Source organism: Rhinichthys klamathensis, unplaced genomic scaffold (assembly GCF_029890125.1).
Source record: "Rhinichthys klamathensis goyatoka isolate OS25496 unplaced genomic scaffold, OSU_Roscu_1.1 h1tg000021l_1, whole genome shotgun sequence".
Taxonomy (NCBI): domain Eukaryota; kingdom Metazoa; phylum Chordata; class Actinopteri; order Cypriniformes; family Leuciscidae; genus Rhinichthys; species Rhinichthys klamathensis.
Window position 1 is genome coordinate 1,628,202 of NW_026606572.1, and position 24,632 is coordinate 1,652,833.

Genomic DNA, 24,632 nt, shown 5'->3' on the forward strand with positions numbered 1-24,632 from the left:
TATGCTGCCCCCCTATAGCCTAGGACCCTCCTTCCCTCAAACACCAGAAGAGATGGAATACAAGTTTACTGTTTGATTGTGAGAAAATGAGTGTTGGTGACATCTGGCAGAGCTTTCAAAGATCTTCCCAAATGTCAGTGAAAGCTTCTCTTCGTGTCACTTGTTATCGTAACCACTCTGCCCGGCCATCATTGTGTTATGTTAAGTAGCGAGTCTGCTTTCTGTCCGTGGCTCTTTCCTCCTTGGGTTTCAATTCCAAACATGGTTATCCTTCTCATGGTCTCTACCCCCGCCTCTCCTGCTCCATGTTTCCAACAGTCTTCAGTCCAGTGTGGGTCAGGGAACAGAAGCAGAGACGTTATAGTGCTGAATTTTTAAAGGAGAAGTGGGTGTCAGTGGAACGGAATTATGAAGCTTCCTTCATTCCGACTGTTTTTGGCAGTAAGTGGTGCATTGACTGTTAGAGGCTGTGGGGAACAATCTTTTTGAATCTAATATCTAGTCTTTTTAACAACCTTTTTAATACATTGGGCTTATGAAGCACTACTTTTTCCATCAAGGTATTTGATGACACTTTTTTTTTTTTAATATATATTCAGTATTCCATTGAATTGGAGACAGCAGAGGCACAAACATGAATAGTGGTGACTTTATTGACACCATAATTTACAATCACACACTCTGCAATGGATGGACCAACAGCACTGAAGGTGCCATCTACCATCTGGGTAACACCATTCTTTTTTTGGGCTATATGGGTGGTAGTACAGCATATGGGGCTCTGTACATCTTCAGTTTTTTGGCTCCCGCTTTCCTCTGTTTGGCTATGTGGGGCTGGCTGACAGTGTGCGGCCTTGATGTCTTCATCTGGAACCTGCTGCTGATGCTGCAGTGTTTGGCCCAGGTGTGTCATCTGATTTTTCGGCTGATGCAGGAAGGTTTAGCCAACGAGGAGCTTTCTGCGCTTTACACGGCGGTCTATCTGCCGCTGGATGTACCTGTGCAGGTGTTCAAGGAGATCACGGCTGCCAGCGAGAACAAAGTGCTTTCTCTAGCGACTGAGGAGACGTATGCTGTGGAGGGGAAGACGCCCATTGATCAGCTGTCTTTTCTCATTTCTGGCAGGTGAGAAACAGAATATATCAAAGAGTTGTAGACATATGGTTCTCTCTCTATTAGTGGTTGATCTTGAACTGGTCTAAACACTGTAAATATCTACTTTTTTTACCTAAAAGTGTACCAACGTCAATGTTTGTTTTAGCTCGCAATACAAGCTCAGTCGTTCAGTGTAATAAATAGCACAAAAAATATTTGTTGGGGTCAATGACATGATGTTTTTTGTCCTTCCTAATAAATAATGAAGAAAAAGCGTCATTAGTAGTATTTCGGCGTAAACTTTTATAATATAAAATATTTTAATAAAACGACTTCACTGCTTATGAAACACTTTTGTCTGCCAAATCATGTGGTGAAAAAAAAAAAAAAAACAGGAAATTATATCAGAGAGGACCCCTGCAGACCCTCATGACTGTGTCAAGGTCAATAAAGGCCCGTTCACACCAAGAACAATAACTATAAAGATAACTATAACCAACAATATTAGCATTCTGTTTGTAATAAGTGATTGCTGCAGTTATGTCATCTGCATAAATCCTCTAGTTCTGTAAAGCAGGATGGATTCTTGGCTGTCAAATGTTTTTATCATTCATCAGCTGGGGAAAAAAACATCTTGAAAGTGATTCACCAGTTACTTTCCTCTGTGCCATAGTTGAGGTTTGGACTGCTTTTCTTTTAAATGTAGAATGATTTGTATAACCATATCTTTATGGTTATAGTTATTGGTGTGAACAGGCCTTTAGTCTCTTAAAATCTCAGATAATTTGACATTTAATAACAAAGCAAGATTAGTTCAGGTTGTAAAATTTCATGGTGAAACTCCCCCAAAATGTAATAGTTATGAATTATTAATTCATATCTGTGTTGAAAATTGTTGAAAAGCATTGTCAAAAATAATGATGTGTACTCTCACATGTAAGGTTAAAATACATGTTTTTACTTTTTAGCTCATGGTTAAACCACATGACATTTTTAGATTCATTCAATTTAAAGTGACATCTTTAAATCCATATTGTTTATCTCAGTGTAATGAATTATATATATATATATAAGTAGGACTTGGTTCTATCCATCAGTTGTTGATTGGATTTTGAGATGTGGGAATTCCTCTCAAAAATAAATGTGAGCTTGCAGTCAGTTGTGGAGGGGTGGCGTATTTTTGTAGGACAACCCGGAAGTTTGCATCACACTGGTTCCCTCAACAAAAACCCAATAATATTTTTTCATTGACTTTTGGATTATTGCAGAAAATAAGGTGTGTGACTAAAAAAAGCTTATGATTCTTACACGTTTTGTTCATCATGATAATCTTCGCAAATAAACACAACTTTTCTTAAAAAAGCTTTTAAAAAAAGCACCAGAGGGTATTAGGCTACTGATGTATTTTATGTCGTAGAATAAAATGTGAAAATATGTTGAGCTTGTGTTCATCACAGACCTTATTTCAGGCATTTAACCAAAAACCCATTAAAAAAACCCATTGACTTCAAGACTATGGAACCGGAAGAGGTAAAATGTGAACTTGTTTCTGGGTTTTAGCCTACAAAACATACGTCATCCCTGCACCACTCTATGATTGGAGAAAATCTGGCACACGTCACCAGAGAGAAGTCTGTCGTTTCAACGGAAGGTTCAGTTATGCCATTTTGATTAAACATTAAAGGGTCAAAACATTTTAAAAAATGAAACATACGCATGGATGAACCCTTCACAATAAGATCAATAACATGCATTTATAAAATAGGCAAATTTTCATTTCATGCTGACTTTAAGCTTATTCAAAACCATATGAAACCAACATTAATACAAAAAGGACACTTCTAAGAACGTGCCATACGTGTTTCTGCTTTTACAGGATTAGAGTGTCCTTAGAAGGTCAGTTTCTCCATTACATCTTTCCTCACCAATTTCTTGACTCTCCTGAATGGGAGTCTCTAAGACCAACAGAGGAGGGCAACTTCCAGGTATGAAAACATACTGGTTGCTTGGGTACATCATGGCAACATCTTTTAGTCAGTGTCATTTTGCAAAATTATTCAGTTCATGCAACCATGAAACATGGCTTGCCCTTAAACATCCCATGACCCTTTTTACCTCAGGTGACACTAACCGCAGAGACTGACTGCCGTTACATCTCTTGGCGCAGACGTCGGCTTTACCTTCTGCTGTCTAAGGATCGTTACATTGCTCGACTTTTCTCTGTCATGCTCGGAAGTGATATTGCTGACAAACTGTATTCTCTCAATGATAAACTGTTTGCCAAGAGCGGTGTGCGCCTTGATATTCGTCTGCCCAGTCTCTACCACGTCCTCGCCCCCTCGTCACAGGGCAGTGAGGGTGGCAGCACTAGCTCACCGCCCAGGGGAAGCCAAGGAGATCCTACAGTCGTGAAGGTTGATCCAGCACCGTCTAACCAGCGCTCAGATGGAAGAAACTTCCATCCGGACCAGGGAAAGACCCCTGTGCCCAAACCTCCACACCAGCTCTGGCCCTCAGACACAGAGATGCCCTCTGGTGAGGACTCAACCAGCTTGGTTCTGGACGACTTTGCTGATATGACAGGCTCTCTAATGGATTACGGGAGTGAGAGGGAATATTTGAAGTAAAGATTGGGGTTTTGAAGCATAACACACTGGAACACTTCTTAAATCACAATGTAAGTACACAAGTAAGGATTGACGGGTGGGTCGGTATAGACGGGGCTGGTTTGCATGAAGAGGCACAACTGCACTAACTGGACTTTTGAGCTGCACAAACACTGAGTGATTAAGAGAATGCAGAGTGATGAATGTGCATGATGAATTGTTATATTTTGTGCTCTTTTTAGACCTGGATTATATTTATGTCTTTAGTGTCATCTGCTGAATTCATATGGAAGGAAGGCCCATAGTTCATTCATATATAGTGATTATTATATTACATTGAAAATTGAAAGACGTCTTCAAAGGTTAAAAAGTTAATGGTTTTTCCTTTAAAATTTATTTATCTTATTATTATATTGATAATACTATTAATTTAAAATTTAATTATAATAAAAAAAAATTAAAAGATGACATCTAGTCGAGAAGACTAGTAATAATATTCACATTAATCAGATATTGGTTGTGTCCAAAATCACCCCTATACCCTCATATCAATATCAAATTTATTTCTAAAACACAGTTCCGTGGGATTGAATGTGAGATTGAATAAGTGCACTCAATAACGTCCACAATGGTTTCGGACACCCAAATGGCTGTTATTCCCTCAAATAGTGCCCTATTTAAAGTTTTTTGGCTTTTAGCATGAATATGTTAGCCTTACTGTTATCTGTAAGCTAGTGTGCTTCAAAACAATGATAAAGTTCGCATTTAGAAGACCAAACCAAACATTGAAAATGAAAATCAGGTTGATGTCAGAATCCAACGCCAGATTGATGTCAATCTCCAACGTTGGACAGACGCTGTATTGTGGTTGAAAATGAAAATCGGGTTGACGTCAGAAATCAACATCAGTCGGGTTCTGACGACAACCCGACTTTCATTTCCAACTAAAATCTAACGTGTCCGACGTTGGATGTTGACGTCAACCCGACTTTCATTTTCAACCAAAATGCAACCCCTGCAACCAAACTGACGTTACTACTTTCTACTCAAGGACGTTGACAGAAATGCAGTGGAGTAAAAATTACGATATTTGTCTTTCAAATGTAGTGAAGGTAAAGTAAAAAGTTTCCAGAAAAAATATTCAAAAGGTGTTCTTAAGTCCACCTCTGATTACTATTAATTTATGATTTAATTCAAATGAATCATATTTGATTATTTTTACATTCATTTTGCAGTGTAGGCTTTGGGTTACTCTTTAATAATTACAGTGTGTTTAACTTTTCATTGTTTTACCACAAAGAAAGTCTATGGTATGTCCTAATTTAACATGTGTGTCCTTTCTGGCAGAGGAAAGGCTCCCTTTGGTGAGAGATGTGTTTTATTTAGTATAGGGTAGTGGAGTTATATTCAGTGTTTCCTTCTTAGAATATTTTGTGTTAGATGTTTCTATGCCTAGAGTGAGGCTGGCTTTATTTGACATACACTTGTGCCGCCGGAGGCTGAATGAAAGACTGGAAGGGGTTTGGGATATCCAGGGATCCAAACATGCCAAGTCTGTTCATCCAGCAATCCAGCACTCCTCCCTCTTCAAATACTTGGCTTTGCCTGCAAGGGGCAGATTGCACTTTGTAGGGTACTGGATAGTGGGACAGGTGTGGGAGGAGGAGAGTTCCGCTGTCATTTGAGACATGACCTTCACATGCTAGTTTCCAAAGGAATGAGGTATATGGATCATGTCCAGAAATACAGCCTGTCCTACCGAAACTAATGTGAGAACTACACCGATGGATAAAATCATGTCTTTAAATGTGATTATGTTGTGCTGAATTGTGGAATTTATTTCAGTGTTCTCAATGACATTTTGATATGCAATCTTTTTCCATAAATCTAACAGAGGATGATACTCCAGGAAGTCTTCCACTTCGTTTCCAAAGAGGACGTGCCCCACTGGCCCCTACTGACACCCCAAAGCTATAGGAATGGTTTCAGCAGTATAAAGACCATAACATCTGAACGATTTCTCCATTAAATCACCATCATAGCGGTTTACTTTTATATGATTGAAGACAACATTAGCACAGAACAGTAAAAGATCCATCAAATGTACTTTTGTTTAGGACAAAACAGAATCACAAACCTTTTTTTTTTCAGACAGATACTGTGTTATATATGATTCCACATCGCTGTGATTTCAACATGGCTGTTTTATATTTATTAGAAATGGCATGTGCTTGTTGGTTAAATCTGTTTCGAATACTGTACAGGATTTGTAAGTTAAAAGCAACAAATTAGTCTTTTCAACACAAACAAATCAATTTTTATTTAACTTAAACACCTCAGAGTTTATTGATAATAGGTAGATAATGAGATTTATTACAAAAGTGTGTGCTTTATCATAATAGGAATTTAGTAAACACTTCATCATCATGTACTGAGACTGTATACTGACCACGTTATGAAAATGTATTTTCATGGGGCCAACTGTTAAAAACGTGACTTGATATTCCTCTTAAGACGCCATTTCAAAGCAGAGATTAGCCTTATTACTAATTGTGAATGGACAGATACTAATTTGTAATATCAAGTATGCAGTGTGCAGTTATAAACACTAATCAGAGTGCCAAAATATTGAATTTTTGTACCTTGAATATACATTTTTAATAATTGAAAATGAACCAGTACGTTCAGCACATATATTAACACATAAAATAACTGATGTATGTTGAATGACCGACTTTCATAATTCACAATATTTTTGTTGTTGATTGTTGTCTAACAAAACACAACACAGAAATTCAGGTACGTTAAATTCCTCTCGATTGAAATCTCATTATAACACTCTCTGGAACAGTGAACATAAAAACAAAAGTATCTGAAATCATACTTTTTTTGTGTGTGAAAACAATCATTTTGTGAAAACACAATAAATATATCTAACAAAGCATTTCAGTCCCCTTGTATCCTATTTATGTCTTTGTCGCCAAGCTTTAATGTCTCCTAACCTAAACATGCTAAAAAAGTTTTAGTGTGTGACCTTCGCTTGAAAGCTGGTTAATCTATAAGCTCTCAAGTAGATTGTGTGTTGTTTTATTAATTTAGCACACTTGTACAAAGTCGTGTGACCATGTTATTCCCCGTCCAATATTAATGTTCTTCACACATAATGGATCCAACCCTCTGCACACAGAGCACAAATACAATATTATTAAATACAGTATTACATTGGAAGTGCACATTTGATGTCTAAATCAATATATTTTGTAATTCCTGAAATGAGTGTGCAGAAAGAGTAAAGCAAGTTTAAAGGCAAATATTAAGGCTGCATTTACCTGGTGTGAGGGACTTCAGAGATGCATATATACTCAAAATGAATGTCTCCTTGTCTGTAGAATCGTGCTCCTGTGTTTTTCAGCTGCACTGAGTCAATTTTACACAGTCGCTCTGGGTGTGCAGCCACCTTTTTATACGCAGTTTCATCTGTATTTCTGAAAAATAGTGTACAAACATATTCACACACATGTTTTAAACAGTTAAAGGGCTGAACCTGTAATAAATGAACACAGGCTATGGCTCATTGATCATGACTTGCTGGTAAAACTCGAAATGGAATACACACAGTTTGAGTTTTAGCTCTGTCTCAGGGTGTCCTGTAGAGATCAGGGTGAGCTGAACCTCAGCAGTCTTGTCTAATGGGGAAACCTTCAAATCCATAAGGATGTGATGCGCTGAAAAAGATTATGGGCATGTGTCATTGACATAACACTTCATTTATTTACTGTTACATATGGCTGTATAGTTTCTATTGATTTCACTAAGCCTGTAGAGACTTACAGTCTTACTTTTTATTTTTTGGTGACTATATTCTACCATTCAAAAGTTTTTGAAAGAAATGCTAACCAAGGCTTGTTTTATTTGATCAAAAATAAATTTAAATATATTTTCAAATGTAATAATGTAATTTATTCCTGTGATGGCAAAGCTGAATTTTCAGCCTCATTACTTCAGTCTTCAGTGTCACATGATCCTTCAGAAATCATTCTGATATGCTGGTTTTCTGCTCACGAAATCTTCTTATTATCAATGTTGAAAATAGTTGAAACCATGATCTATTTTTTCAGGATTATTTGTAGAATAGAAAGTTCAAAAGAACAGCATTTATTTGAAGTCTTTACTGTCACTTTTTTGTATTTAATGTATCCATACTGAAAAGTATTAATTACTGACCCCAAACTTTGGTGTAGGTAGTGTAGGTGTTTAAAAAGTACACAACAGGATGAGTTAATATGAAAGACTGTATAATTAAAACATAAATCAAGGTGTTAATACATGCAGTATCTGAGAGACATACCACAATACGGCGCCGTAGCGGTGGTCAGGAGATAGACCTTCTCTTGATCTGGCAGTGGAGTAGCTGTTATCCCACTGTTCTTTAACAAGCCTAAAATACACACACATATAGAAACAGTCACACTCGGAGAGCAATTGTGCAAAGGCATGTGTCGTACATTACATGAAACAATTTGATCCTTTTGTTACATAATCAGCCTCAAGTGAAACATTTTCAGCAGTTGGAGTCACTCATGCACACAAAGAAAAAGTCAAGCCTGATTAAACACCTAAATGAACTAGAACATCAAGGTCATTACCATCCAAAATTAGATTAGCATGCAACCCCCCTCAGAATTATTATTCACATTTTCACTAATTGAGGACATGAGTGTGAACCATGGCCATCCTCCTTATGAAGACATCTCACCATTCAGCACAGAGTCTTTGAACTACAGAAATGTTTGCGCATCAAGGTTATTTTAGTAAGAAAATGTACAATGTTGATTTCATCAAATTCAAAGGCTACAGATTTTTTTCAAATTTTTAAATATAATTTGTGTTCACAAACAGACTTAAATATTTTAAAATATTACCTATTTGTGGGCATGTGCCATTGAAGGGTCCCTCACAGGTGATGCATTTTCCTGACAGGAATTCCTCATAACTGGAGCAGGGGAAACCAACAAGCAGACAGGAGCCGTTCAGGGCGCTCATGTAGACATGCAGTGCCCTCATGTGGTCACAAATGACATAGCCATACACTGGAAAGTAGATAAAAACTGACAAACATAGACAGATTCTCAGGTAGCATGAAGCTACGGTACATTTTTAAGCTTAATGCCTCTGTTAGTGTTTGGTCAGCTTTCGCGGTCTACTTACTTGAAGCAAACCTTGAGCGTGCGCAACCGGCTTGGTCCATTCCACCATTTAAGAAGAAGTCCACATGTCCGACGGGAATGGATATTCCAAAGTCTAGCAAATGTACACATTTTCAGTTCAGTTGTGTTATAGGCTACTTCTGTATTAAAAAATAGCACCAGTGGCATACTTATATGAACTCTTGTAGTTTAGTTATAAATCAAGAAAATGTCCTGTTCAATATTAGACGGCGTTCCAAAATAAATGAAAATAGATTTACAGTCTGAGTCAGTGTGGATGGCCTCAACAAACAAGGCATCAGATGAATCCAGACGGTCAAATGGATCAGCACTCTTAAACATGGGTCCTGCTGGGTCCAGACCTGTGCACACAAAACTCACATATACAGTATGTTCTGTATGATACAAAATTATTCACATATAGGCACTTTTAGGATTCTGCTTAAACACATTACAAACTTTAGTTAAAAGTTTCAAACAACATCTTGTTTTCTCACCAAGGTTGTGTGGTGTAACAATATGTCATTGTTTATTTGGAGTGCACTCGTGGCCTCTGCTTTTGTCTGAAAGACTCTTTCAGTGTGGTGCAGTGTTGGTCTTTGTTCCACTCATAAGTCTAGCATCTTCGTATCAGGAAAAAATTAACAGCCTATATGGTCCTATGGCAGGCTTTATTATTACATAGAGTCATTATGCAATTGCATTACGCAAATCAGAAGAGATTACGTAGATAAGCGCACAAATGAAAACCTGTTTTTTATTTTTTTTAAAGGTGCAGTGTGTGATTTTTAGCGAGTTTGCACTAAGGGCTCAGCCCACTGCTCACCCCTCCCTTTAGAAGAAGCTACGGTGGCTAAAACGGGACAAACATATCTTCATCTGAGACAGCAGAGATTAGCCAGAGTAAGCCAAGAGTGTGTAACATTGTCACTGTTTCTGTACCACAGCACAGTCCAAAACCACATCATGGATAAAGTTTACAAAGCCATAGTCAGGTGAGGATCAAGGGTCTTAATATATAATATAATAATAGTAATCAGCTGATTGTCTCACAAACGTAACCAGCACATTTCTCCCCACATAGCAAACCCATAATACAGCGAGGGAGAAGAACCACATGAAACTATCCAACCAGAGTTTCCGCTAGAAAAAAATGGTGCCGGTCAAAGTGACCGGCAGAGGTTTCGTTTAACGGACATTTTGATGATATGCCGGTCAAATATCGCCTCTTAATTAGTCAAGTTGAGGAAAACTGGAGGCAGGCTATGTAACTTAAAAAATGACATAATCAGGCCGTATAGAATGCAACATGTTATTATTAGCCTAACTTTCAAATAGACGGAAAAAAACATGAAAGTCCGATTGGCGTCAATCAACACCAATTGTTTTTTATATGGTTTCACACACATTCACTTTTTGAAACATTGAGGCAGGGATGTACCTAATACAAATAAATAAAACATCTCCAGTTAACTAGCAGATCATTAATTTAGTTCGCTATTAAATAAGAGATCTAGCGCTAAAATCAGTTGTTTTTGAAATCAAGCTGAGCGCTCGTGTCCGCTGCTATCAGTTGCATGGACGACGCGCTGCGCGAATTGCGCAATCTTCACTCGGACGCGCGTTTCAATCTATCGCCGTTGCGGACAGGCGAATAGAGCAGCACACACAATTTATTCAAGACGAAATAAACTTTAAAGAAAGGCTTTACAAAACTTAATATAAGTGGTCAAAATCTGACCCATTCCAAATGTTTTCCGATATATTTCGGTCATCTTATGATCCTATCTTAGTCATCTCATGCGGTTCTCTTTTCATACAGGCTAATCAACATAGATGAAATAAAAAAATACTAACATTATATTATTTATAAATATGAAACGTATGTTTAAGTTTTTTAACTTATAATAAGCGTCACACCGCTCCGCTTTGCTCACATGCTCTGGTGTGTAGCCATGTGTGCGTGCATGTGGTGGATGCGATTTTCGAATAATAATCAACCCAGCGATCTTCGAATATTATTTTTGCTTGAAAATTTCGTTTTGTATAAGTTGTATCTTAATTTTAATCAATGTTTCATCAACAAATTTGCCTGGATTAATAAATAAGAAGGAAATATAGTGGACAATATAATCAGGACGGAGTCGCCGGCGCGTGCACACTTCTCTCTATAGGCGCGTTCACTACTGCGAAGATGGCGAGTCTGCATCGTCAACTTTATCAATTTATCAATAATTCAAATGTTTCATGCATAGGCCTAATCATTACTTTCGCCGGTTTTGTGTCAAGCTTTATTTCAGGTGTTGCGTGATATCTCTGCGCCCAAGTATCAGTGCTTCGCCTGTGCTTCCAAAAATGCATTTGCCCACCTATCTAAATGTAGGGGAGACCGTGAATAACCCCAATTTAAAAAAAAATGGTGGAGTGTTCCTTTAAGGCTAGCCTGCCTGGGCCTGGCCATATCTGAAACGTCTCACTCAATCGTTCGTTGTTTAGGTCTATATTACAGCCGTTTTAGGCGTGCGCTTTATTTGAAATGCATGCGATGTTGTTTAATAACTTTCAAACGGTAGAGCCTGTTCCTTTATAACATAGCCAAAGGTCGGTGTATTTTTGCTTTATACATTTTAGGCTTATTCTCAAATAAATTCAGATTGTGTTAGGGGGGCGGGATTATTACGCAATTTTAATCGGACAATTTGACCGGAGAAATTTAATTTTGTCGGACATTTCATTTTTTTCCCGCACAACCGGCACATCCGGGAACTTAACTGTCAATTTCGTCCCCGCCCTTTTTGGGGGAAAACAAACTAAATAACGGCAAAAACCAACGTCCTTAGACAGCCGACAGGAGTAAATAACTTAAGAAATCACTTATATAAAACATGTCAAGTAATTATATGTCCACCCTGCCTGCCATAGAGCGTAAAAGATACATACACAAACTTAATTTGGTCAATTTAAAAACATGTCCGTTTATTCTCCCAGCGTCAAATTGGTGTAACAACCCCACCCAGTGAGGTTATATATATTAATGTATATTATAAGACAAAATATATACATTTAAAGACGTTTACTTTCAAAAACGAAGTAAAATCATTCACTGGCTTACCATATGGTGACTCGAAGTACGATACGAGTAAATGTCAGGGTAAGACCATAGACAGTAAAAGAAAGACACCTCTGGCCACTGGGTGGGGTTGTTACACCAATTTGACGCTGGGAGAATGAAGGGACGTGTTTAAATTGACCAAATTAAGTTTGTCTATATGTATCTTTTACGCTCTATGGCAGACAGGGTGGACATATAATTACTTGACAGGTTTAATCTTAATGATTTCTTAAGTTATTCACGCCTTTCGGCTGTGTACGGACGTTGTTTTGTGACGCTATTTTGTATTGAAGTCTATAGTTTATTTCCCCCAAAAGTGGGCGTGAATCTGTTCAGAAACATTCTATGACGTAGCGCCGGTTGTGCTTATGGTAGAAACATGACGTCACAATATGTCGACCTTCATAGAAGGGGGTGCCCGCGGTTAAGTAGATATAAATGTCTCATTCTAAGGTAATAAAAACATTACGGTTTATTAAGTAAGTTCTTTATACACCACTGAACACATAGTTATGGATGTCATATTGCATTTCTGTTAATAGATACTCAAAATTGTTACACATTTATGCACCTTTAAATAGTTTAATAATTTTATCTTTTTTTCTTGACAAATGATATTGTCAGCATAAGAATTTGAGGGACAAGCTGAATTGACAATTTAACATGAATATTAGAATTGAATTATGCATTATCTTCATTATTTTGTTGTACATTTACATTTTATTGTATTTTATTATTTGATATTTGATCAATTGTGAACATATCTATTAATAACATTTGATTTAATGACATTTAGAAGATTCTGATATATTTTCAATATGGTCTCTAATTTGATCAACTTATATATCAATTTACTTTTATTTAGGCACTGAATTAAAATATTACCTGTGATTCGACCCAGCTTGCCTTCAAATAGGGTCCCCACAAATCCACACACATGTGCTCCAAGACTCACACCGATGAAATGGAAAGATGCCAGTGTGCTTCCATACTTCTACAAAAGAACATCAGTGTACTTTTAAATGTCATATACTACTCTTTACAATGTACTTTCTGTGTGTTGACTGTTACTATTGATCATTGTGAACAAATTTATTATGTTATTACTTCTGCCAGATGAACACTGCTTACAGAGGACTCTACAGCTGTGCAGCCATTTGTAGTGGTCAAGTGTTCTATAAATGACTGGATTCTATAATACTTTGACATAATCTAAAAAAATACCGTCAGCTGATTGATAAGCACTGATATCTGCACTGCCACCTCCTTGTAGTTCTCTACTACCAGGTTATAAGCAAAGGAGGCTCCATAGACCCAGTCCACCACCAGAACGTTCACGTCCTCTTCCCGCAGTAGAGCCTGGGCTAAGCCACTCACCCAGGAAGGTTTACTGCCCATGGCTCTGAAACGCAGTAAATCAAGGAATCATCTGTGTAAGAGATCATTCACACGGACTTCTTTCCGGTTACAACATGCTGCTGAGTAAATGCTTCACCTGTATCCATGAACAATGACTTTAGTGGGGAGTGATGAGTTGAAGTAAGCCGTGTGTTTCTGGGTATGGTTGAGGCAATCCTGCGTGAATAGGCTGGCACAGTCTGCATTCTTTCGTGTAAGGAGAAGGTACTGAACCTGGAGCTTGGTGGCCTGTCTGTATTCCAGCCAGGTGGTGTTGTTGAAGTCAGCACACTTGGTTCGGGATGGTTCCTCATCACCTGTTAAGTTGTACGCATGTGAGAGCTCATGAGTATCCCAAAAAGTAAAAAAAACACAGTTTCGAGATTTTAATAACCTATAATTTGTAGTTTTACCGGATTCACCTGACACTGATTTCCCTGCAATTCCCAGATGGGCAAGTTTGACATATAGAGGCGAATTTGTAAAGTGAAATATTATATATTGTGTATAGAAAATTAAGGAAGAAAAGCAGAAGATATTTTGGAAATGAACTTTGAAAGTTTAATCATTTTTATCGAATTTAAATACAAATATATTAAATTGCAGCCACCAAAAGTGCAAGCACTATTAAAGAAAATCATTTTTCATTTTGATTAGTGCAATTGATTTTTTTTTTAATACCAATAATTTTGTACCACTGTAATTCTCAGTCTGCACCTTTAGATATTTTAAAGAGGTCAAATGGTCTTTTTCAATGAAACAATAGATTAGTAAACATTCAAAATCACTTATCAAATTCTGTACGCACTTAATACATTCACAATTGTTGATCTGTGAACCACTTATTGAAACACTATAACTTCAAGCAACTCCAAATAAAACAGCTGTCATTTAAATACATTTGGGTGTGGTGCGTTCACATAACTGGCATAATTAAAAAATTATTCTATGTAATATTGAGCAAAAATTATCTTACCCACAGCAGAGGAGACACACACTGACAAATAAACAAAAGTTTTCCAAGCCATCCATTTCCAAGCCATGGCTTTATTGATCAACAGTGCTAAATCAGCTGAGTGAGAAGTTTCTGCTGGTTAGATTCCTGTTCAAGTGCAAAATCGTTCTTTGTCTTTCTGCATCCTTTCAGCGTATTTTGTTCCTTTTCTTCACCTAGTTGCCTTAAGAAGCCTGGAATCCACTTAATAGCCAGCCTCAATCTGTTAATGACTGTTTCTGAGAAAAATGCTACAATATCCGATTAAGTGAGATGAAGGGCTTTTCCTTCCGTTCCTGGTGTGCTGTTAAACCATGTCAGCATGTAAACCTGAGAGAAATTAACTCCATGCATCCATCCTGTGATAGCTTAGCTAGTGGTGGTGACTTTGTTTTGGACTACAACAATGAAAAACAAATGATCAGTCCACTGGTATGCAGCTGGTTGAGAACCCATGACCTCACAGTCACAGATGAAATGTTTGATTGTTTATCCAGTGGCTGGACTCTGGCCTCTTTAGCACAATGTCGAGGCGAAACTCTCAGAAGGGTTTTAGATTAATTGAAGTGAAATTAACACAATCAATTGGCATCACTTGAAATACATTATTATCAACAGCTGTTTGTTTGTTCAGACTCGCCCAAAAAGCTGTCTTCTGCAAAAGTGTAGTTCCTTAGAATACAATTGCGATTGCTTTAAGTGTTTTCTAAAGGCAAGCATCCACTAGACGACTTTTAAAATCGAGAACTTTTAAATTCTAAAATCCACTCAAAGATCAAACATATTCGAGCCATCAACTCCTCCAGATTGTAAAACGAGGCAAAAATAGTGTAGTGTAGTGTAGTCCAGCCTTAAATAAACATGGTCTGGACGCACGTCTTTGACTGTTGCGCTGCATCTACATCAGAGTTTTGCGCCTGAGATTTTAGGAAGCCAGCCTCATCAAATTCAAAGTTCACATTTTGTTCAGTTTCAAAATAGTCGACCTTTGCGATTGTTTCCATTCCTAAACACTGCATCTCACGTTTTTAAACGCACAAACAATCTGTGCCTCTTACGTTTCTTACACAATATTGCCATTTACTTTGTCAATTTTTACTCCGCCAACGAAAATAGTTCCTGAACAACACAGAAGTGTTTTTGAACGAATCGGTTGAGTAAATGAATAGATTCAGTCACGTGTCGCCACCTACAGGCGTAACAATTACAACAACAGACAGACTCAAATAGGTGGGCACAGGGTCTAAAATGAACACTAGCTGTAATAAGGTTAGTTAATAAGGAAAAAGGAGGCGGAACCGGCGAACATTTAACACACTATAATTATAAAATAATTTATAAAATAATAATTATACACAACACAAAATAAAAGTAAAACCAGCAGCCCCTCACGGACGACTGCCACACACACATAAACAAAACACAACATAAATGCCCCAGGCCTGGTCCTCTCTCGTCCTTCACTGCCATCACTCCTCCTTTAATCCATACGGAGATCCTCTGTGAGACACACAAGGCTGACTGGCCGAGCGCAGTCTCGAGGGTCGCCACGGCGTGCAAGGGGCCATGGGGGTATGTGGCAAGCAGGGCAGGGCCGGGAGCAGTGAGAACGGAGACAGAGAAGAAAGAGGGGAGAGAGAGAAAAATAATGATAATCTTGGTCCGGTTCCCAAAACGCACTGCCATCTGGTCCTCCACCAGCTGAGCGAACTCCTCCGCGATGCCTAGCGGTGGAGCTGGATATCCCTTGGTGGACGGCCCTCTAACTCCTCCGACACCCGATGGACGGTGACGGATCCTCCGTGTTCCGGCAGTCGGCAGTGACTCCCCCGTTCCCTGCTCCTCCCCATCATGGCGGACGGCAGCAGGCTCCAGCCTATGGCGAATGTTGGTGACTTCCTGCTCCCTCTCGGACGGCAGCTGCCCCTCCAGAACCCAGGTGGCCGGCAGCGAGTTTGTCCGTCCCCCTGGCAAGTCACTCCAGCCCATCGCCTTGATGGCGGCAGACTCTATCCATGCTTGATGACACAGCGGATTTCCCACAGCGGAGAGGGCTCTATGACAGCGCGTTCTTCCTTCCTCTCGGGTTTCGGCACCAGTGTAATAAGGTTGGTTGATAAGGGAAGGAGGAGGCAGGAACCGGCGAACGTTTAACACACTTTAATTATAAAATAATCAAACAAGACGAAAGTAAAGCGGCAGCCCCTAACGGACGACTGCCCCCCCCCCCCCCCCCCCCCCCCCCCCCACAAACACAAACAAAACACAACGTAAATGCCACAGGCCTGGTCCTCTCTCTTCCTTCACTGTCGTCACTCCTTTTATCCATCCGGAGCTCCTCCGTGAGTAGGCTACCTCGTGCTGGCGCGCTGGTGTTACTCACTCCGTTCTCACGGCTCTTGGCCTCGCCCTGCTTGTCACACTCGCCAAGCGCCAAATGAGAGTAAAATCTGTGTTGGCGAGTATATGAAACGGTGTCAATTGCCAGTTGGTCTGTAACATTTTTATGAATTTTAACAATGCAATGTTTTGAGAACATAAATGTGAACGACACTCGAGACAGATGAGGGAACAGTGCTGCAAGGGAACTCAATTCGTTTCTCACACGTTGTGTGTATGGAAAGTGTTGTGTGTGCACACATCCGAACCACATGCACATAAATTCGTGTCTCAGACAGCGTGCAATTTCCGAACACTGAATTGAGCTCTCTTTCACGTCTTGTTGCACTTGAACAGACATATTCAAACAAAATTGTAAAAATGCCGTCTTGGCAAGTATCCTCGTAAACATAGTCAGTTTTGTCTTAAGTGAACGCCAACATTTAAGAAAGAAAATGCATGTGTAAACTGTATCCGTGCATTAGCTCTTAAAGTGACAGCAGCCTAATATTCCTGCTGCTGTCTGTGTTTTTAATTTGAATCAAACCACAAAAGACAAAGAAAAAACACTCAATGCTCTTGACTGGATACATTTAGTAACTTTAATAAGGATTAATCTAGATGCTTCATAGTTGGTAAATTATTTAAAGCAGGTCATTTTTCTTAAGTCACCAGCCATTGGCAGGTTTGGCACAAAGTTAGTTTTAGGCCCTGGGTAGGCCTATGAATTACCACATTATACAGTCATTTGCTTATAAGTCATTATTTGCAATCAAAATTCACAGATTATTTAGTGCCTAACTAGCATTGATACTTTTTTGTCTTTATTTCTGAAATGATTTTTTCATTTTAAAATACATTCATTCATTCAATAAAGCAATCCTCTGTTGGAATGAGTAATAGCTTATCATTTTTTCTTTATATGGATATTTATTTCTATTTTTTGAGACAAGTGCAAACACAATATACAGTCATTTCCAAGTTTTTTCAAATTATGTAAAACATGCATTATCCAAGTCTAGTTTATTTTACTAGACATCTAATGTTTTCTTCTCTAATTAGTAGGAAATATTACTATAAATCAACAGGCAGAACATGGCTGCTGAAAAAAACAGTTAGCACAGTATTCATAAACATGATGTTAGTTTATTTCAAGTTAATTTGCTGTCTCTCTGTGGGTAAGACAGACGCTAGCCAATCGGTAGTGCGCTTGCGTGCCTCTTCCCAGTCATAACGAGGGCAATATCCGAAATCTCTGAGAGCTTTTTGATATGAGAAACTAAATGGTGTGTTTAACATGGTCAGTAACTGCCTATTTAGGGGTGGAGTGAACCTCAGGAAGGGTCGGAGCACAACATGCAGTAATTCCATGAGGAATGACAGAAGATATAGAAGTGGAAAGGGCAAAATGGGCCTTTCTTGTATCCCAAAGCCTAATGGTGAAAGAATAGCATAGTTGAAGTCAGAGTAGCTGACAGGTGGTGTGTTGTCTGAGATGTAATAGAAGTTTCCACCCATCACGGCCCTTTTCTGAGAATCTCTGAGTGCCCGACCTGCTTGTAGATGTGCCAGGGCTGCGTTTCCCACGTATACAGGATTCACTTTTGCCTCACGTCTTGATGTTCTCAGCAGCACGTTTCCATTGCGGATTCCATCCCTCATGTGGCCTAAAGTAAATCGACAGCCTGGTCCATAGATGAACATGGGCCGCAATGCACAAGTAGCCAGCTGACCTCCATTGCGGAGCAGCTCTCCATTGGCCTGAAGGCAAATCTGTTCAGCCTCCTGCTTGGTTTTGCTGTAGCTAAACTTAAGACAGGCGGAGTAGGGGGTGTCCTCATCGCCGTTAATGATTGGATCACCGCGGGCATTGGGACCAGCCACCTCAATGCTGCTAGTATAAATGAAGGAGGCTATGTTTTCTTGGATGCAGGTATCCAGCAGCAGTTGTGTTCCTGCCATGAAAAACAAAACAAAAAAACATTTTCATTGCCTTTGAACCTCATTATTACTATATTGTGTTGTGTTAGCATATTTTGATTAGTCAGAGTGGATCTTTTATGGTTTTATTTGTTTTGCTAAAGCAAGTATCTTTTATATCAGTAGTTCTCAACCTTTTTGACTCCATGGTCCCCCATTGTCCACAACAATAACCGAAGGCCCATGCGGCTAATAGGATTCCTTTGGTAAGACAGTTTTCAAAACTTTTCTTATTTTGCAGTGTCTATAGATTAAGATAAGTTACTAAAATTAGAATAATTACATTTCAGGATTCCAGAAGTTTTAAGAACTGAATATTTTTCAGGTGTCCCTCCCTCCCTTTTAAACAATGAATTCACATGAATTTTTCAGTCGTTGTGATTTAAAGGATAAGGTTTAAGGATAAGGACATTAAGGATAAGGATATTTTATTTTACAAGGATAAATTATTTGAGAGCTTGGCATACCTACAAAAATGTGAATTCCTTATAAAAAAATTATGCTGTTGTTATTATTTGATAATATCCAGTCTTTCCAAGACCATGATAATCCTGGTTCTTCAAAGACAAAGCACAATTGTTGAGAAGATTAATTAAAATAAGAAATATCTTGGTTTTTAATTCAGCTTATTTTAAAGCTTGTTTCTAAATTTCCGGTGGCGCCCTAGTGGGCTCCGGCCCCCCAGTTTAAGAACCATTGATACAAATGCTCACTTTTTGTTTCAATCTCATTTTACTGTGAAAAAATAAATTGTGACCAAACTCTATATTCATCCTGAAAGTTTTTTCCTCTTAGCTCAAATTCATTCAGACTTGTTACCGTGTGCCAAAGACCAGTACAGATCCCTCACCTTTAACATTGACTCCATATAATTCACTGTATTCAACTGCTCCAATGACATCGATGAGAGATGCAGTGTGAAAAACAAGTGCTGCTCCTTTACAGGCTCTTCTCAGCAGATCACGGTCCCTGATATCCCCCTCAAAAACACTCACTTTAGTCTCTCCCCTGCAATCTGAGGACACAGACAGAGAAACAAATCAAAGCCAGTGTTGATTTTATGTATTTTTCTAATTTCCATCATTTGTTGCTTATAAAGAGACGAAAAAGTAAAAAAAGACAGAAATGTCATGTGAACGGTTTATATATGTGTATATTATCTGTTTTCTTAATATTATCAAGCAAAGTGCAAAACAGGAAGAAAAATGTCAACTTAAGAGACACCACAAAACCAATGAATATAAATAGAGACCAACAGATTCCACAAAAAGGAGAAATACAAGAGGGATTTTCTATTTTAGATGGGAATACACTGTAATGGGACTTACCATCAAGAGACTGTATTAGCTCAGATCGGATGTTTCTATCCAGCAGTCGGATCTCAGCAAGCTTCTCTTCCAGCAACAGTCTGATCAGTGTTTCTCCCAGAAACCCGCAGGCTCCTGTCACCACACACACTTCTCCTGACAGAGCCATGGCAACTTCCACCAGCACCACTTCACTCCTTGTTATGCCGCTATATATGCCACTATAGAACCGTCCTAGAGAGCAGGACTGAAAACCACAGTGACGCGATGAGACCTCGGAGATGGTGGAGCAGACTGGGAGGGTGGTGTGTTTTTAAGCCGTGCTATCTGCCAAGGACAGCCTCAATGCCACAGGCTGGGCAGAGGATTTGAGAAACAATGTGAAGGTGCAAGTCAGCAGTCTGCTTATTTTTAAGATTCCTGTTTTTACAAAGACAGCAACTTTTGACAATGAATCAACTGAATAGGTTTTCTTTATGCAAGGCTTTACATGTTGTCAAATGAGAGATACATAAGGGGATCTTAGGGGTTTAATAACAATTTTACAAGTTTCATTTTCTCTCATTTTTCTTAATTGTATTTTTAGCATATTTGTATTGTCTTAGTTTTGTGCAAAATAAAAATAAAATATAGACACAAAACCTTTAGGAAACGTCTATTTTATATTGTCGTGGAAATATTTAATACGAATACAACCTACTTAATCTGGTTTTTGATACACCGTCTGGTGCACCGGGACATATCATCAGTGATGTAACCTAGGATCACGGGGGGTTTCGGGTCTTTCAACAATCAGACCCCCTCCCCTAGGCGACCCAGCCGGGGTGATCAAGTCCCAGCTTATGTCCAGGTAGCGCTACTAGCCTACATGCCATGCCTCTCCTCTCTTGATCCACAGCCACCTTGATGCTACTTCTGCAGCATCAGTGGCCAACTTGATGGCCCTTCGCTGACTCGCCCCTGTGATGCCAAGCATTTTGTAGGCCCTGCAGAGGGAATGGCCCACAAACCCTCGACATCCCACTTCGAAAGGTTGGCATATTGCCCGCCACCCATTGCTCCGGCAACCCTCCACAAGCTGGGAGTACTTTGCCCTCTTTCTTTCGTTGGCCTCCTCCATACGGTCCTCCCAAGGCACTGTTAACTCTAAGAGGATTACCTGCTTGGAGGCCTCTGAGGTGAGCACAATGTCAGGCCTTAATGTTGTTATGGCAACTGCTTCAGGAAACTTCAGCTGCTTGCCCAGATCAACTGCCAGCTCCCAGTCGCGCGCCGTTGCCAACAGGCCAGAGGAGGTACCCCGGGCAGCTGGTGTTAACTTCTCCCCAGCTCTGACAAAGGCTGTGGTCTTCGCTGGGCGAAGGCTCTTGCTGTGGCTAATTCCACTGCAGATAGAATCCGCTACGGCTTTTAGGACCTGGTCATGCCGCCAACGGTAACGCCCTTCGCCCAGGGCTTTTGGACAGCAGCTCAGGATGTGTTCCAACGTTCCTCTCCTCTGGCAGAGGGGGCATGCTGGTGTCTCCACCTTTCCCCAGGAGAAGAGGTTGGATGGACTTGGCAACACATCATAGACCGCCTGGATCAGGAATTTTATCCTGTAGGGTTCAGCCTTCCAAAGCTCAGTCCATGTGACTTTGCGCTCCACTGTTCGCTCCCATCTTGTCCAGGCGCCCTGTTGCCGCATCCCAGCCATCTGGCAAGCTCGCTTCTCCTCAACTCCTGCACGCACCTCCTCCAGGATCAGGGACCTCCTCTCTTTCCCTTCTGCCTTGTCGTAACGAGGAGTTCTTCTGCTTCCCAGGCCAGCTCTCCCATGTGCCACTGAGCCCACCAACACCCTTTGCCGTAGCCTTGACTCTGCGTCGTCCACTGCCACGGCAGCCCTCCACTTCCGCCCTGTCCTGACCTCAATCCCAGCCTGGGCAACCTTTGGATCACTGGAATCCCGATACTGTAGGACCTCCCTGGACCGCGTCACCATGAACTCCTCGCTCAGGCTGCTCATGGGAAGCTTCAGCTTGTTGTTCTGCCCATATAGTGCGATGCTGCTCAGGCTTCGAGGCAGTCCCAGCCATCTGCGCAGAAACCTGCTAATCCTCATCTCAAAGCTTTCCACCGTTGAAATGGGAACTTCATATACCAGGAGGGGCCAGAGGATCCGAGGGAGGATGCCGTGCTGGTAAATCCAGGCCTTGAACTTGCCAGGAAGGCCAGACTTGTCCACCGCGGCCAGCCAGGTCTCCAGGTCTTGGTTGGTCGCTTTTATGGAAGCTGCGTCTCTCAGGCTACAATTGAACACCTTCCCCAGGCTCTTCACAGGTTCCTCTGTCAGTGATGGTATCTTGGTGGTACCAAGTGAGAAGTGGAACTTGTCAGTGACCTTCCCTTTCATCAGCACGAGGGACCTTGACTTAGCCGGCTTGAAGTTCATGCGAGCCCAGGACATCAGCTCCTGAAGGCCGTTCAGGATCCACCTGCAGCCTGGGACAGATGTTGTGGTCACTGTCAGGTCATCCATGAAGGCTCGGATGGGTGGCTGTCTAACTCCAGACTTCGAGAGGGGCCCCCTACAGTGCTCCGCAGATTTCACCAGCATGTTCATGGCGAGTGCAAAAAGGATGACTGAGATTGTACAGCCAGTGATGATTCCCTTCTCAAGCTTGTGCCAGTCTGAGGTTGTTGTTCCGGAGGAGACTCTCACATGGAAGTTGGTATAGTAGTCCAGGATGAGGTCTCTGAACTTCTTCGGGGTATGATGCCGGTTCAGTGCCTCTTCGACCAGTTTATGGGGTATGGATCCATAGGCATTTGCGAGGTCCAGCCACAGCACAGCCAGGTCCCCCTTGTTCTCCCTGGCTTCCCTGATAAGCTGAGTGACCACACCTGTATGCTCCAGACATCCAGATACCTCTGGGATTCCTCCCTTCTGGACTGCTGTATCGATGTAGGAATTCTTCAGGAGGTAGTCTGTCAGTCGCCTGGAAATGAGGCTGAAGAAAATCTTTCCTTCAACGCTCAGCAGTGAGATGGTCCGGAACTGCTCGATCTTCTGAGACTTCTCCTCCTTCGGGATCCAAACACCCTCTGCCTGTCTCCACTGGTCTACTACCTTTCCCTTCCTCCAAATCACCTTAAGGATCTTCCAGAGTCTGTGGAGCAGTCTTGGACAGTTCTTATAAACCTTATACGGTACTCCACTGGGCCCCGGAGCGGAGTTTGCCCTTGCCCTTCTAACCACCTCCTGGATCTCCTTCCAGCCTGGCTCTTTCCCGTCAAAGTCCATAGCCGGTGCAGGTGGATTAATCAGGAACCTGCAGGGGCCTAGGTCTTGCTCTCTGTACTCATCACTGTAGGATTGCTTGAGGTGGTGGTCAACCTCAGCTTTAGAGCAGGTGAGTTGGCCGCTGCGCTTCTGTCCTAGCAGCTGTTTCGTAAATCCAAATGGGTTCACTAGAAAGGCAGCTCTCCTCCTGGACCTCTCCTTCCTCCTCCTCCTATGCCACTCCGCTCTCCTCAGGGTAATCAGCTTTTTGCGGATTATGCTGCGTAGCTCCGCAATCGGTCCCCTCTCCTCTTCGCTTGCAGCCTTGAACTGCTGCCTCAAGTTCTTCAGCTCCTGCCTGAGCTGATGGATTTTACTTGCTCTGTTGTTCATGGTATAAGGGGGCTTCGCTGCTCGCTTCTCCTCAAGTCCAAACCTCTCTGCAGCTAGGCTGATGATGATTGTAGTCATCGTTTTGAGGCGTCGATCAGCTCTCCCTTTGGCAGTTGCCTCCAAGATGGTATCTGCATCTCCATCAAACTGGCGCCACTCCTTCTCCTTGCTAGCTTGGGGCCACTTCACCCGACGATGTTTTGATGTCCTGTGTGCGTCAGGTGGTTGCGTCACCTGGAGGCTCCGGGCACTGTGGGGTGACTCCGGGCCTGGCTCCTCCTGCGTCTCACCAGGCGTGGTTCCTGTGCGCTGTGACTCTACCTCCTTCTGCATACACTTCATCTTGGCCTGGTGGATCCGCAGGCCATGTCGGTTCTTGCATATCTTCCCACATATGCATTCCATTATCGTCGTCGTATTTTCATTGCCATGTGTCGTCATCCTTTGATCCGTCCTGTGGGATTCTCTTCCGCCCCCCCTCTCGGGAATCCCTAGGGGTATTCACCACGGACAATTTAAACAACTTCCAGTTGTAAAAAAAAATAAAAATAACTACAGTATCTCAAGGTAATTCCCTGAATTCCCTGAATACTTACAATACAATAATTCCCTGAAGTATGGTGACGGCGTCCTGTCAAGAAGCTACTATCACTACCTCAATCACACTTGAGCTGTTTCTTCTGTTGTCTTTTGAGCGTAGAATCTTTAGTACTTCTATTACTACCTCAATCACACATAGATGTTCTGTTGTTGTCTTTTGAGCATATAATCTGTTTCTCAGCTGCGCAGCATATACCTGACACGACTCCCAAGTTGCTCTTTGTAGAAATGAATTCAAGGCCGGGAGATCACTGGCCACCACAACAACCAAGTGAGTCTCCTGAATAGAAAGGTAC

The 24,632-nt window shown here is 40.9% G+C and overlaps 4 protein-coding genes across 7 annotated transcripts; 1 reads left to right on the forward strand and 3 right to left on the reverse strand.

Annotated features, from left to right (window-relative positions):
- Positions 1 to 390: 390 nt before the first annotated feature.
- popdc2 (popeye domain containing 2) lies at positions 391 to 6,055 on the forward strand. 3 transcript variants are annotated; one of them, XR_008805634.1, is made up of 4 exons: positions 391 to 1,125; positions 2,972 to 3,080; positions 3,216 to 3,772; positions 5,596 to 5,684. XR_008805634.1 is itself a non-coding variant. In XM_056241426.1 (4 exons), exons 1-4 carry the CDS (start codon positions 635 to 637, stop codon positions 5,676 to 5,678), a joined length of 1,098 nt encoding a protein of 365 aa, XP_056097401.1. In that variant the 5' UTR covers positions 391 to 634; the 3' UTR covers positions 5,679 to 6,055. The 3 variants fall into 3 exon arrangements, 2 of the variants coding, with proteins under 2 accessions (XP_056097401.1, XP_056097393.1); XM_056241426.1 differs by having other exon boundaries at positions 3,216 to 3,630; positions 5,596 to 6,055; XM_056241418.1 differs by lacking the exon at positions 5,596 to 5,684 and having other exon boundaries at positions 3,216 to 4,121.
- Positions 6,056 to 6,591: 536 nt separating this feature from the next.
- On the reverse strand, positions 6,592 to 14,951 carry pla1a (phospholipase A1 member A). Of its 2 annotated transcripts, none has more exons than XM_056241393.1 (11): positions 14,395 to 14,951; positions 13,516 to 13,735; positions 13,245 to 13,422; positions 12,906 to 13,014; positions 9,169 to 9,270; positions 8,910 to 9,002; positions 8,624 to 8,809; positions 8,050 to 8,139; positions 7,318 to 7,426; positions 7,031 to 7,186; positions 6,592 to 6,878 (listed from the first exon to the last, which is right to left on the reverse strand). In XM_056241393.1, the coding sequence occupies exons 1-11, from the start codon at positions 14,459 to 14,461 to the stop codon at positions 6,797 to 6,799; spliced, it is 1,392 nt and encodes a 463-aa protein (XP_056097368.1). In that variant the 5' UTR covers positions 14,462 to 14,951; the 3' UTR covers positions 6,592 to 6,796. The 2 variants fall into 2 exon arrangements, with proteins under 2 accessions (XP_056097368.1, XP_056097377.1); XM_056241402.1 differs by having other exon boundaries at positions 8,624 to 8,791; positions 14,395 to 14,948.
- A 2,750-nt stretch (positions 14,952 to 17,701) lies between these two features.
- hsd3b1 (hydroxy-delta-5-steroid dehydrogenase, 3 beta- and steroid delta-isomerase 1) lies at positions 17,702 to 20,345 on the reverse strand. Its single transcript, XM_056242254.1, has 3 exons — positions 20,100 to 20,345; positions 19,622 to 19,786; positions 17,702 to 18,746 (listed from the first exon to the last, which is right to left on the reverse strand). Exons 1-3 carry the CDS (start codon positions 20,245 to 20,247, stop codon positions 17,938 to 17,940), a joined length of 1,122 nt encoding a protein of 373 aa, XP_056098229.1. The 5' UTR covers positions 20,248 to 20,345; the 3' UTR covers positions 17,702 to 17,937.
- A 592-nt stretch (positions 20,346 to 20,937) lies between these two features.
- LOC130076370 (uncharacterized) lies at positions 20,938 to 24,179 on the reverse strand. Its single transcript, XM_056241436.1, has one exon. The coding sequence runs from the start codon at positions 24,175 to 24,177 to the stop codon at positions 20,938 to 20,940; it is 3,240 nt and encodes a 1,079-aa protein (XP_056097411.1). The 5' UTR covers positions 24,178 to 24,179.
- Positions 24,180 to 24,632: the final 453 nt, after the last annotated feature.

Coding starts and splice junctions, on each gene's coding strand:
- hsd3b1 (XM_056242254.1), bottom strand. CDS start 20,247: ATGGCTCTGTCAGGAGAAGTGTGTGTGGTGACAGGAGCCTGCGGGTTT. Junction 19,787..20,099: donor GCTAATACAGTCTCTTGATG/GTAAGTCCCATT, acceptor CTGTGTCCTCAG/ATTGCAGGGGAGAGACTAAA. Junction 18,747..19,621: donor ATATGGAGTCAATGTTAAAG/GTGAGGGATCTG, acceptor TTTTCATGGCAG/GAACACAACTGCTGCTGGAT.
- popdc2 (XM_056241418.1), top strand. CDS start 635: ATGAATAGTGGTGACTTTATTGACACCATAATTTACAATCACACACTC. Junction 1,126..2,971: donor TCTTTTCTCATTTCTGGCAG/GTGAGAAACAGA, acceptor CTGCTTTTACAG/GATTAGAGTGTCCTTAGAAG. Junction 3,081..3,215: donor CAGAGGAGGGCAACTTCCAG/GTATGAAAACAT, acceptor TTTTTACCTCAG/GTGACACTAACCGCAGAGAC.
- LOC130076370 (XM_056241436.1), bottom strand. CDS start 24,177: ATGACGACACATGGCAATGAAAATACGACGACGATAATGGAATGCATA.
- pla1a (XM_056241393.1), bottom strand. CDS start 14,461: ATGGCTTGGAAATGGATGGCTTGGAAAACTTTTGTTTATTTGTCAGTG. Junction 8,140..8,623: donor TGGCACATGCCCACAAATAG/GTAATATTTTAA, acceptor TGTGTATTTTAG/GCTTGTTAAAGAACAGTGGG. Junction 7,187..7,317: donor ACAGAGCTAAAACTCAAACT/GTGTGTATTCCA, acceptor ACTATTTTTCAG/AAATACAGATGAAACTGCGT.